The 13,970-nt window shown below is 36.6% G+C and overlaps 1 protein-coding gene across 1 annotated transcript; it reads left to right on the top strand.

Moving 5' to 3' along the window:
* The first annotated feature begins 279 nt into the window (after positions 1–279).
* Positions 280–13,551, top strand: LOC122064774 (cysteine-rich receptor-like protein kinase 15). Its single transcript, XM_042628531.1, has 12 exons — positions 280–389; positions 541–751; positions 1,105–1,339; positions 1,669–1,819; positions 2,782–3,104; positions 3,278–3,414; positions 6,176–7,066; positions 11,444–11,569; positions 11,941–12,062; positions 12,211–12,421; positions 12,775–13,009; positions 13,335–13,551. The coding sequence occupies exons 1-12, from the start codon at positions 285–287 to the stop codon at positions 13,549–13,551; spliced, it is 2,964 nt and encodes a 987-aa protein (XP_042484465.1). The 5' UTR covers positions 280–284.
* The last annotated feature ends 419 nt before the right edge of the window (positions 13,552–13,970 follow it).

Here is a 13,970-nt window from a genome sequence, read left to right as displayed (position 1 = left end):
ATACATCGACTATTGTCATTATTTCTGTCATCTTTCCAATAGGGGCTGTTATACTTGTTTCTGTCCTATATGGACGTTTTTTTATGAGGAGGAAGCCAAAGAGTGAAATTGATGGTGAGAAACTATACTTTAAATCCTTTTCTTTGATGGTCAGCATGTTTTCATCAAAGAAATTTTATTTGGAAAATATTGATCGATTTTCTTTAATTTTATCTTTTTTTTTTTTTTTTTTTTGGTGGGGGGGTGGGGGGTGGGGGGCACATTAAGGTTTGGCTGAGATTAGCATGGTGCAATCCTTACAATTTGACTTTGATACAATAAGAGCTGCCACGTCCGACTTCTCTGATTTGAACAAGTTTGGAACAGGTGGATTCGGTCCCGTGTACAAGGTATTGATACAAAACTATGATGCAAGTATACAATATATTCTTAAATATACAGTTTAAAGTTACGTTTTGATTTCTTAAAGGTGGTTTTAAATCAGTTCATATAAGTACACAATTTTGCTAGTATCCTCTAATACAGATAGCATACATATAGGGTAAGCTTTTGAATGGAGAAGAAGTTGCTGTGAAGAGGCTTTCGAGAGATTCTGGACAAGGTGAACTAGAATTTAAGAATGAGGTGGTGTTAGTGGCCCAGTTGCAGCACAGGAATCTTGTACGGCTCCTTGGCTTCAGCATACAAGGGGAAGAAAAGCTTCTGATCTACGAATTCTTGCCAAATACAAGCCTCGATCACTTCATATTTGGTTAAAAGACTCTATCTTTGCTTTTCTTTCAATTGCATGTACTTCTATTTTTTCGAGATTCTTGGCTAGAGAAAACTAGAAAATATTGTCTATTTTTCTAATGCAATGTAGATACCCATTAAGATGTCTATGGTTGGAGAAGAGTACCTTTGATTTTATAAACAATAATCGATAGAGAACCTATGAGATCTCGATTTCAAAGACATTTATGCATCAATCATTTCAAGCATATAACTTAGCTATGAGATCTACTTATTTATTTTTATTTGGAAATTGCATATGGAATTGTTATGATGATGATTACTAACTAATACCTGAATCCTAATTTGAACATTTTATGTGTGAACATGTAGATCCAATCAAACGTGCACAATTGGACTGGGAAATGCGTCGCAAAATTATAAGAGGGATTGCTCGAGGGCTTCTCTATCTTCATGAAGATTCTCAACTTAGGATTATACATCGAGATCTCAAAGCAAGCAATGTTTTGTTAGATATGGAGATGAACCCAAAAATTTCAGATTTTGGCATGGCAAGGCTTTTTGTAGTCGACCAAGCTCAGAATACCAACAGGATTGTCGGAACATAGTATGTAAACATTCCATGAACCTATTGATCTTATCTATCATTCTAGAATTTTCTAAATGTCCTAGAAATAGACAAAACATTCTTCAGTTATTCTAGATGGCGGTGAACAAGACTTAAAGAATTTCATCAGATAAAAAAAAAAAAAAAAAGGACTGAAAAAACCATATTTTTGAATAGGCTTTAAGCTTTGTTACATTGCATTTACTTAGTTTTCTAGTGAATATAGTTTGTTTGTTCAAATTTAAATATATAATTCATAGAATATGAATTGAGAAAAAAAAAAAAAATCTACCTACTGTTATAACTAACTGTGTTGAGATGGAATTCAGTGGATATATGGCTCTAGAGTATGCAAGGCATGGGTTCTTCTCAGTCAAGTCAGATGTCTTTAGTTTTGGGGTCTTGCTTTTAGAAATTGTGAGCGGTCGGAAGAACAACAACTTTTATCAATTGGAGCACCATGAGGACCTTCTTAGCTATGTAAGTTCTTACTTTAGATCTAATATACTTTCCTTTATAAGCGACTACCACTACTATTATTGCTAGTAGTAGAAGGGAATTTTTTATTTAACCTACCTAGCTGCATCATCCCATTGGTTTGAGCTACCTAATATAAATCGCTTCCAGTTCATCTTTCATAGGGTAGGACATCTCAAACAACTCACCTAATGAAACTTTGAAATAATAAGACTCAAAATAAATAAATAAAAGACATCACTAAGCAACAACTTCTCTTGTCAATGATCCACGAAAACTAGGGCTATGTTTGGTATGTACTCTTGAAATAAATGTTAGCTCTGGAGTGTATTCTGAAACCCAGTTCTTCTCTATCTTTTTACTTCAGAATGCATCCTAAACCCAGAATCTATTTCGAGAATACATACCGCACACAGCTGTAAGTTTATGGATCAATATGTAATGTACGGAAAAGAAACACCCATTGCATTAGCTAGATGGGAGAGGGGATAGAATACAGGGGGGCAAGGAAAGAGTATCTGTAAAGGGACCTGAAAGAGCCCTAGGGTTGTCAAGATCATTTCCTACAGCATTAGTCTCCATATAACAGTGATCGATTCCACAGTGTAGGAAATTGTAGATGTACAATTGTTAATGATGAAGAATGATACCCAAGTACCCACAGCTTATTATGTTTGGGTGTAAAAGAAAAATCTATAACAGTTGCACAAATCCCCTTCAAGGTGCAATGGTGTACATGAGTAAATCCCATTTTGGAAGCTCGTTGTGGTGCCTCTTTTGTTGCCAAGCATTCACCATCGATTGATTCCAGTGGGAAATATTCCAATATGAGATGAAACTAACTTAAACTTGAACATCATCTGATCAAACCATTGCAATATTGCACAATTTGTAAGTACTAAAACATATAAGTACAAAATGAAAAATTTATGATTTCATATGCATATGTTGATGAATGCTTGCAGACATGGAGAAATTGGAAGGAAGACAGGGCTGTGGAGTTGATAGATACAAGTTTGAGAGAAAATTGTTCGATGAGTGAAGTGACCCGATGCATTCATATTGGACTGCTATGCGTTCAAGAAAATGTTGCTGACAGACCCACCATGGCATCAGTTGATCTCATGTTCAATAGCTCATCCATCATTCCCCCAATACCATCATCACCACCTGCCTTTTATGTTTATAACAGAGGGGAGGAAGACAATTCTATCTCAGAGAATGATTCACGGGTAATAGAGCTAGTTCCATCAACCAATGGCGCATCTATTACTGAGTTGTACCCTCGGTGAGATACAGGAGAAAAGTAGTCCATAAAAAGAAAGGGGTGAAATCACTAGTTATTAGAGCCTTTTTTTTTTTTTTTAATATAATTATTAATTCTATGCCAAGAAATGAGAATATACTGCTTACATATAAAATCAATGACATATTGTTTCAAACTTTTAAATTTAAAGTTAGACAATCAATATTGAGAAACTTTTATACTTTGATTATCTGGAATAAGAAGATCATTGCCTGTACCCAAACAAAGAATAAAACAGTGAATGAAACAGAAACAGAGTATGCTCAGGAGCCTTCTCCTTGGCAGCATCAATGTATGCAGAAAGAACATTTGCAGAAGATATTGATTTTGCGTCCATGCCAATACTCCCCTCCATCACCCAAATTAAAAACTTTGATTTTGGAGCATCTGCAAACAAAAAATTGTGCTTAAAGACTATTGACGCACAAAGCAATAGATAGGGACAGAGGAAGAAAAAGATATTGTATAACGTACTCAAAGGCATAAGGAATATGATGATGACTGGGGGAATGCACTGCATGGGTTCTTCTCAGTTAAGAGAAGGGGGAAAAATATTCAGATTATTGTAATAACTAAGTGTATTGAGATGGAATGTGGTGGACATATGGCCCTGGAGTATGCACTGCATGGGTTCTTCTCAGTTAAGTCATATGTCTTTAGTTTTGTTGTCTTACTTTTAGAATTATGAGTGGTCGGAAGAACCATAATTTTTGTCAACTGGAGCACACGACCTTCTTAGCTATGTAAGTATGAACAATAGATGCAATATACTACAAGGGAAATGTAGTAGCACACTATTGTTATGAGATTGTTCTTTTTTCTATTTCATTGGGTTTTCTCCATCATGAATAGATTCCATTTCTACACTTTATACTTTGAATGCATGCATTTAATGCAAAAACATCTCAAGCATCAACTTATGTATGTATATTGCTGCTTTTTTGGTCCCGTATTTTTTATTCGTAAAAATTTTTTACAGTATTTTTAATTGCCTCATTCAAATTATGAGCTATATTATAAATATGTTGTATCCAACAAAGTTTTTTTTTTCCTCCGTTCACATTTTAACTATAGTCAACCAAATTTAAAAGTGTGGGAGCCATGATCAGTTGCTAAGTCTTAATCAGTCTCATCAACAGTTATTGGCGCCATGTGCACAATTCAACCGTTAATTTGGTTTTTTTTTTCCGGTATCATGGATTGAAAAGAGGGCAAAAGAGAAAAGGGTAATGTTGTTTTATTTAAAGGTTAATGTGTTTGTAGCTAACCCAATCTTTGGTATCTTCCAACTTCTTTCTTCGAAGCTTAGGTTATATTTGGTAGTCAAGAAAAGAAAAGAAAAGAAAAAAGGATCTAAAAAAGAGAAGAAAAAAATAATAGTAACAAAATAGAAAAAGTATATTTGTTTGACTATCACTAGAAGAGAAGAAAATAAAGAAAAAAAAAGTTTTTGTATTTCTTATGTTTTTGATAAGATTTTTTTTGGATGGCAAAAGAAAACCTCACCATTTTTAAGGTGAATTTTGAAATTCAAAAAATAAATCTTTTCTTGGTTAAAGACATGTCAAACATAAAGAGAATTTCTTAAACCTAAAAAAAAAATATAAAAATTGTACTTTTTCTTTTCTTGTTCTCTTGTTCTCTTGTTCTCTTGACTATCACACACAACCTTATTGTTATAGGACCTGTGATGCAACAAAAGCGCAGCAACAAATCGCATGTCACCGATGTTTTAAACAAGAGAGAGAGAGATTGACTGAGATGCATAATTCCTCAGCCGGTACTCTTTTATCTTAGCAATCCCGTTAAGAAGTTGCTCTTGTTGTGTGCTTGCCACTAAAAGAGTGGGACCCACGTAAAAATGGCTAGACATATTGCAATCGATTGTATTTCCTCGGTAACTTTTGAGTGGTTTATTTGTCACAAATATAATTAAGTGATATTCCCTTTGTTTTCATGACGCTATGTTCAAGAGGGGGAAAACAAAGAATATAAATGAACTCAGTACTGAAAAGTCAAAAGGTTGAATGAATCACCACTGAGCAACGTAAATTAGAGGAGATTGAACCACCCACTGACAAAAGTCAAAGTCATCAAATCACTCTCAAAAACATTAATGGTCTACCTCTATGAAATAGAAAAAATGGAAGGAGAATGATTCCATTCAACCTTGTACTTAGTGGGGATTTGATTTATCAAAGTTTCTTGGGTTAAAAGAAAAAAAAAAAAAAGAATGGGCAACTACTATCACTCCCCTACATATAGCTTATATTTACTACAACTTTCTACATTATTTTTATTTATTTAATTTTTTTTTTTTTTTTGTTACTCTCTTGCTTTTAAACTTTTACATCTCCTTATCCCTCGTTCTTGTTAAATGCCTATATTATCACTCCTTTTCAGTTGTAACATGTTAATATTTTTTTCAAGTTGTTTATTACTTTAAGAAAACAGCAAACCGATTATCCATTTTTCCCGTGGCTGGTTGAAATTTTTCTTTATTGGCTAGAACTCAAACTCCTTCCACTAACAAATTAGCCAATCGGTTATCCAAGAATGCATGCATGATACAATATCTTCATTTTCTAATGATCAATTAGTCAGTAATTTCTCTTCCAATCAAGGATATAGGGAACAGTATCGGTATTGGTATTGGTATTGGTATTGGTCTCTGTCGATATCGATCCGGATCAATAGTTATCGGTCGACTTTGCTCTTGCCTTTTATAAAAAATACTAATTTTTTATTATTTTACCCTTGAACTGAATCAGATAACCAGATTGAAAATTGGTCTCAGCCGATATCGATCCAATACGGCCGATACCAGACCGATAATTAAAACCATGCTTCCAATCCATAACTCCCCTCCAATAAGGTCAATGAAGTCCTCCTCAAGACTTTGAGACTATTTCCTGGAATATGCAATAAATATCTTCTCAAGACGACTGAAAGACTAATTCCTCATCGGAAAGTGAATAGTGAGGAGCGCAAGAAAGAATTGGACAATATTAACCATTCTCTAGGCCTTTAATTAAACCTCTCCGCAAAAACAGACACAGATGATACATATCTATGCAAATCAGAGAGAAATTGTAGCAGCAGCAGCAGCCACCAAGCGATGGAATATTACAGTACAGGATTGCTGTTCCTTCTTTCTTCCGTTCTCCTCTGGTCTTTGAGCCAAAGCATTGCACAACCAATCTTTGTTACAAACTCCTGCGACTCGACGGTTAGTTACACTATTGGCAGCACATACCAAGCCAACCTCCAAATTCTATTCTCTACTCTATCCGTTAATGCTAACAACAGTAACAGTAACGGATTTAAGAGTACAGCAATTGGTCAGAATTCCGATATGGTCTATGGTCTCTTTATGTGCAGAGGCGATATTACCACAGAAGAATGTTGTGTGTGCGTTAAGTTTGCCTGGGGAAATATCACGCAAGATTGTCCATATGAAAAAGCCGCAATTATATGGTATGATTTGTGCATGTTACGCTACTCAAACGAGAACATCTTCTCAACCCTCCAATATTATCCGTCATGGTATCAGTCGAATGTCAATAAGGCGTCCAACTCAATTCAATCTATATCGACTTTGGTAGATACAATGAATGGTCTTGCGAAACAGGCTGCCTATAACTCTTCTCCGCGCAAGTATGCAGCTCAGGCTCCATATATTACAGGCAGCTCTGTGCCGATATATGTTCTAGAGCAGTGTACTGATGATCTAACTCAGGCTGATTGTTATGATTGCCTACGTGATGCTACGGTCTTTGTCCAAAATTCTAGCGTTGCTTCACAGAAAGGTGGGAAAGTTCTCACGCCGAGCTGTAATTTGAGGTTTGAGTACTACTCTTTCTTTGAATCATCAACTGCTGCTCCACCAGCTCCAACACCTCTTGCAAATCCACCAGCTCCAACACCTCCTGCAAATCCATCAGGTATGGCTTTTAGGAGTTCCAGTCAATACTGATTTATGTTTTGTTTTATTTCATTTCCAAGTTTCTTCTATTAGAAGCAAGATAGGAACCACACATCCAACCACCTTTTAAAGAGAACAACTTGATATTGAAGCATCATTTCAGTAGCAAATGAAACAGAAAAATATTAGGATTTCTCAATTTTTAATCATAGTGGCCTTATGAACTAGCTTATGATTCATGTTTTGCCACGATTTTTCATGGAACCTGTAAGCTTCTCTTCCTATTTTATACTTGCAGTTAAATTCTTGGACGATTTGACAATGGGATTTTTGTTTCCCGGAGTATATTCGAGACCGTCGTTAAGTTTTTGGGAGTTGATGGCAGCCGGCAACAGCCGCTGTACATCATCGATTTTGGAGTTGCACCCAATTCTTGGCCGACTTCGGTTCCACCAGGGTCGAGGGTGTCTTGCACCAACCTGTATTGGCCACACCCCGTTGCAGCGGCTGCCAGGATCGGCCATTATAACCTCCGTTTTGACTTGCAGAACCGCCTCGGTTTTGGTTTGGGAAGAAGTAAGGAAATATTCCTCATCCGATTCCCTCACTAAATACGTCATTGTTTTAATTTAAATAATAAGGGGAAAAAAAAAAAAGGTGTCCAGGAGCTGAACCGATTATCGTGCTAATAGATAAACTCTAAGTCTTTTTTTTTTAATGGAATAAGAGTCTATTTTTAGGTTTGGGAATTAAGAATTTAGGATACAACTGTAAAGTAAAGTCAAGCGTTAATTATAAATAAAATAATGGGGATTTTTTTTTCCCACGAAGATTCAAAATTTTATTAAAAGAGGAAAAGATATAATACAAGAGATGAACTCAACTCAAAAAAGACAAAATAGGGTCCGAAGTAACTTGCTTCCCAATACAAGCTTTTTCCATGGAACCTTTGGATTGTGCTTCCTTATTTCATTCTAAGCCGAAGAGGTACTAAATTGCCTTGAAATTGAACCACTTAAAACACATCGATCTTCAATGTTGTATTGTGGAATATGAACAACAGTAGCGTCATTGAAAACATTACTAAGAAACACAGAGTTAACTTCAGGAAATTGCCAAGAAAAATTCCGAATAAAATCAGCCACAATTAGTCTTGAATTTGCCAACATATTCCCATCTAAATGGCACACCTCCTCTAAAGGCTGGTCACCCAACCATTTGTCACTCCAAAAATTTATAGACTTTCCATTTCCCACTATCCATTTTTCTTTGCTATGAATAAAGTCCCATATTTTCTTAATTCCAGGTCAAACAGAAGATGATTTATAGCACTGTTTCAACCTTCCATTACTTAGGAATCTAGCCCTAAAAAAAAAACTCATTGAAGAAGTTCCATTCTTTATATTCCAAACATGTTTACACAGGAAAGCTTTGTTAATGTCTCTAAGCCGACGAATCCCAAGCCCACCTTCCTCCCTAGGAGAGCAAACCGTCTCCCATTTGAACGTACTGCCTTTGAGCTATCTACATCTCCTGTCCATATAAAATTCATCATCCACTTTTTTAATTTAGAAAGAAGCATGAATGATCACCAATGGACCCAAAAACTATGTAAAAGCATACCTACAATGACTGATCTGACAAGTTGCACTCTGCCAGCCATAAATAACAGTTTCCCTTTCAACCCAGACATGCGTTGTTTGACCTTGTCCACCACAGGCATTAGAGACTGCTTCTTGACCCTGCCTTTAAAAATATTCACACCGAGATATTTTGTTGGAAAGCTACATAGTGGGATACCAAGAATATCAGAAATACACTGCTTCTGTAAGGCGGAATTTTCCCCATGAACAACTTACTCTTTTCCAAATTCACCCTTTCCCCGAGAACTCCTGATATTTAGACAAAAAAGCATTCAGATTCCTAACATAATGCATTGAGGCATTCATGAATATGAATATATCATTAGCAAAGAGGAGATGCACTGGAACTAAAGCCCCTCTAGGACCTTGCAAAGAATTAATTTTTTTTTCCCCGTACACCAGACTACTGATTCCTCTACACAAAACCTCTTTGCAACAACAAAAAAAATGGGGGACACTGGATCCCCTTGGCGCAAGCCTCTCTCAACCCCAAAATGGCCAACAAGGCTCTCATTAACAAGCACTAAGAGCTTAGCTGAAGAAAGGATTTGCTTAATCCAGTTGATCCACTTCTGAGAAAAACCGAACTTATGCATAACCTTAAAAATGAACTCATAGGAAATAGAGTCACAGGCCTTCTGAATGTCAATCTTTATCCCCATACCACCCCCTAGTGGATGAAAACATTAGATTGGCCAACTGTGATGCCAAGCTAATATTGGAATGAATGACTTTCCCACTCTGGAAAAGCTTCTTGCTCGTCAGATTTTGAGTTACCACTATCAGCTACACTTTCCAAAATAGGCGTGTCAATCCCTTGATTCAAGGGCAAAACAACCTCAAGCGCACCGCCCACCCTCCCCTCAAGACTCTTAGGAGAATCCACTACATTATTGCATGCATCTGGCCTTCCATGATTGGTGGGAGAATCCTCTCTTGCTAAGAAAGGATCAAAACGCACCAAATTTGTCGCATCCTCCCCACCAGTTGGCCGCTCTTGGCTCTCTTCCTCATGGCCGCCCAATTCTGCCGCCGCTGCCGTTATCTGAATCGTCACCAAAGGCTTAGATTTTCTTCCGATGTGAAGCACGAACCTCGATCATTCCCCGTATGTCGTCACTGTCAGGGTAGATGACAAAATTAAGTGTCTATAGAATGCCCCTCTTTGATTGAGTCCTATGCCAAGACTGAAGGGCAAAGAAAAGATCTCCCTAAATTTTATCACCAATGAGCATGTACTATCGCCATCGTGCTCAATGGCCAAATTCTACAGCTCTCTTATCCATGCAGACACCCACCGAATGACCTATTTGTTTGCAATACTCACGTTGCACCAGCCCCTCTTCATACACAATAAACTGTTTAGAACTGAAATTATTAGTCAAACCAGACTCCTTCCTCTCTACCTGCACCTCTTCTACCCTTTTACCTCCAATCGGCATCTCTACCAGCACCCGAGCAAAACTTCCCACAGACATGCTTCTCGTACGCTTTTCTAACGCCACAGGTCTACCAGCTACCTTCGCAATTGTCAGCAGAATTTTTCCATGTCAATACTTATCCACATAAGCTTTGTTGGGATATGCTTCTCGAGAATACTGAAATCTTTCCTCCATCTTTGAAATCGGATCAATTGAGTCCCCACTTTTATTTGCTTTCTCCTCCAAATCATGGACATGTCCACCTCCTTTTCAAACTGGAAAAGTATGAAGCCTTTTCCCATCGGCACCAAAGCAGATCACCCCTTTAAATTCCAAGATTCACTCGCCTCCTTCCTGATATCATCCATTGAAACAAAACAAACCGAAAATTAGTTTTGCCTATCAATGCAAATCGGAATTGTTCCAGCCGTTCCTCGTAAACTTCGTGTGCAATAACGATTCTTGTAACATCCGCAACATGGATAGGCTCTGGCAATTCATCTATGTCAGGCAAACCACCTTCGCCAATGGTAGTGAAGGATTGTCTCCCAACCACACTCACATAGATCGACTTCTACCCTTTGCTTGGGCACCCATCAACCACACTCGCATAGGTCGACTACTACCCTCTACTTGGGCAACCATCAACAACATCAATACGAGACTCCAAAGAACGACCCCCACGCTGATCCTGTCCATCTTATTATTACTACCATAGGTATTTTAGAATACCTCTTCGAGGAGGTTTTCCATGTGGTGTGCTAAAGCCAATACCAATGCTTGAACCTTGGTTGTTTTACAAGGTAAGTATGGCTCCAACCGTTTCAGCAACCAAAGGTATTGGTTGTGATTATGATTTATAAAGGCATTTCTAACCAACCTCATAGGTGGCTCATGGTGATATCTACGGACCACAGCAGTGTCTTAGTGATGCACCATTATGTAATGACTCATATATTCTTTGGCATGATGCCTTCCTCTTCGTGATTAGTATTACAGGAAATCTGAGCTGAGCTTTCAAATGCCTTGACTAAATGATATTTTATCCACTACAGTACCCCCTCCCCCTCAGTGTTGTATCAGGTTAACAGAACTGATCAGCTGTGATTGTATGAATATGTGCCTAGTTCTGTATCTCCAAAATCTTCGTTAAACTTATTACTTCTGACTTTTAAGACTTTCCACTTGATGTATGCATGTATCCTTGAATCCTTTTGAAATCCACTGCTATAAAGCTACAAAGTTATTTGGAATAGTAATAAATTAACATTCCTCAATGTCAATTTCAAGAACACGAATCATACATGAAAACATACATTTTGCTTTTTGCAGGGAAAGGAAAAATTTCATCAACTATTATCATTATTTCTGTCGTCCTGCCAATAGCAGCAGTTATTCTTGTTTCTGTCCTATATAAACATTTTTTTATGAGGAGGAAGCCAAAGAGTGAAATTGATGGTGAGAATCTATACTTTAAATCCTTCTCTATCTTCAGGTATCCTTGTATCCAAAAATTTTGTATGCAGAAGAAAACATTGATAATAGATTAATTTCATTTTCATTATATTCTTTTGATTGTGGGAGGAATCAAGAGGAGCTGTGTAGGGAAAAACAAACTATTAGGGGAAAATATACATTAATGACCCATTGAAAATCCTTTGGCATAAAAAAATTGCACTCCCTAGAGAATCAGTTTGGCTCAATGGAAAGATAAAGCTTTCACTACCTATGTTCACTGCACAAAATTTTCAGCATGTTTTCATCAAAGAAATTTTATTTGGCAAATATTGATTAATTTTTTTTTTTTTTTTTTTGGGGGGGGCATTAAGGTTTGGCTGAGATTAGCTTGGTGCAATCCTTACAATTCGATTTTGATACAATAAGAGCTGCCACAGCCAATTTCTCTGATTTGAACAAGCTTGGAACGGGTGGATTCGGTCCCGTCTACAAGGTAATGATACTAAACATATGATGCAGGTTTACAACATATTCTTACATGTACAGTTTAAAGTTCCGTTTTGATTTCTTGAAGGTGGTTTTAAATCAGACCATATAAGTACACACTTTTGCTAGTATCCTCTAATAAATATAGCATACAGGGTAAGCTTTTGAATGGAGAAGAAGTTGCTGTGAAGAGGCTTTCTAGAAATTCTGGACAAGGTGAACTAGAATTTAAGAATGAGGTGGTGTTATTGGCCAAGTTGCAGCATAGGAATCTTGTTCGGCTCCTCGGCTTCAGTTTACAAGGAGAAGAAAAGCTCCTAATCTATGAATTCTTACCAAATACAAGCCTCGATCACTTCATATTTGGTTGGAAGACTCTGTCTTGGCTTCTCTTTCAATTGCATGTCTTTCTATTTTTTTAGATTCTTGGCTAAAGAAAAATAGAAAATATTGTCTATTTTTCTGATGCAATGTAGAAACCCATTAAGACGTTTCTTGCTTGAGAAGAGTACCTTTGATTTTACAAACGATAATCAATAAAGAACCTATGTGAGATTTCTATTTCAAAGAAATTTCTGCATACATCACTTAAAGCATAAAACTTAGCTATGTGATCCAGTTAATTCTTTTTGTTTGAAAATTGCATATTAATTGTTACGATAATGATTACTCTTTAATACCTGAATACTGATTTGAACATTTTATGTGTGAACATGTAGATCCAATCGAACGTGCACAATTGGATTGGGAAATACGTCACAAAATTATTAAAGGGATTGCTCGAGGGCTTCTCTATCTTCATGAAGATTCTCGACTTAGGATTATACATCGAGATCTCAAAGCAGGCAATGTTTTGTTAGATAAGGAGATGAACCCAAAAATTTCAGATTTTGGCATGGCAAGGCTTTTTGTAGTCGACCAAGCTCAGAATACCAACAGGGTTGTCGGAACATAGTATGTGAACATTCCATGAACCTATTGATCTTATCTATCATTCTAGAATTTTCTAAATGTCCAAGAAGTAGACAAGACATTCTTCAGTTATTGTAGATGGAGGTGAACAAGACTAGAATAATTTCATCAAAAAAAAAAAAGAACCATATTTTTGAATAGGAATTAAGCATTTTTATATTGCATTTTACTTAGTTTTCTACTTAATATGATAATATAGTTTGTTTGTCCAAATTTTTAAATATATAATTCATTGAATATGAACTGAAAACATAGGGAAAAAAAATCTACGTACTATTATAACTAACTGTGTTGAGATGGAATGCAGTGGATATATGGCTCCAGAGTATGCAAGGCATGGGTTCTTCTCAGTCAAGTCAGATGTCTTTAGTTTTGGTGTTTTACTTTTAGAAATTATGAGCGGTCGGAAGAACAACAGCTTTTATCAATTGGAGCACAATGAGGACCTTCTTAGCTATGTAAGTTCATACTTTAGATCTAATATACTTTCTTTTATAAGCAACTACCACTACTACTATTGCTAGTAGTTGAAGGGAATTCTTGATTTAAACTACCTAGCTGCATTACCCCAACGGTTTGAGCTACCTAATATAAATCACTTACACTTCATCTTTCTTAGGGTAGGACTTCTCAAACAACTCACCTAATGAAACTTTGAAAGAATAAAACTCAAAATAAATAAATAAAAGACATCACGAAGCAACAACTTCTCTTATCAATGATCCACCAAAACTAGGGCTATGTGTGGTATGTACTCTTGAAATAAATTCTAGGTCCAGAGTGCATGCTGAAACCTAGTTCTTCTCTGTCTTTTCACTTCAGATTGCATCCTAAACCCATAATCTATTTCAAGAATACATACCGAACATAGCTGTAAGATATGTCAATCAATATGTAATGTATGAAAAAGAAACACCCATTGCATTAGCTTGAAGGGAGAGGG

Source organism: Macadamia integrifolia, unplaced genomic scaffold (genome assembly GCF_013358625.1).
Source record: "Macadamia integrifolia cultivar HAES 741 unplaced genomic scaffold, SCU_Mint_v3 scaffold1755, whole genome shotgun sequence".
NCBI classification, from domain to species: Eukaryota; Viridiplantae; Streptophyta; class Magnoliopsida; order Proteales; family Proteaceae; genus Macadamia; species Macadamia integrifolia.
The sequence above is the reverse complement of the archived record's forward strand: the minus strand, read 5'-3'. Positions and strand labels throughout refer to the sequence as shown.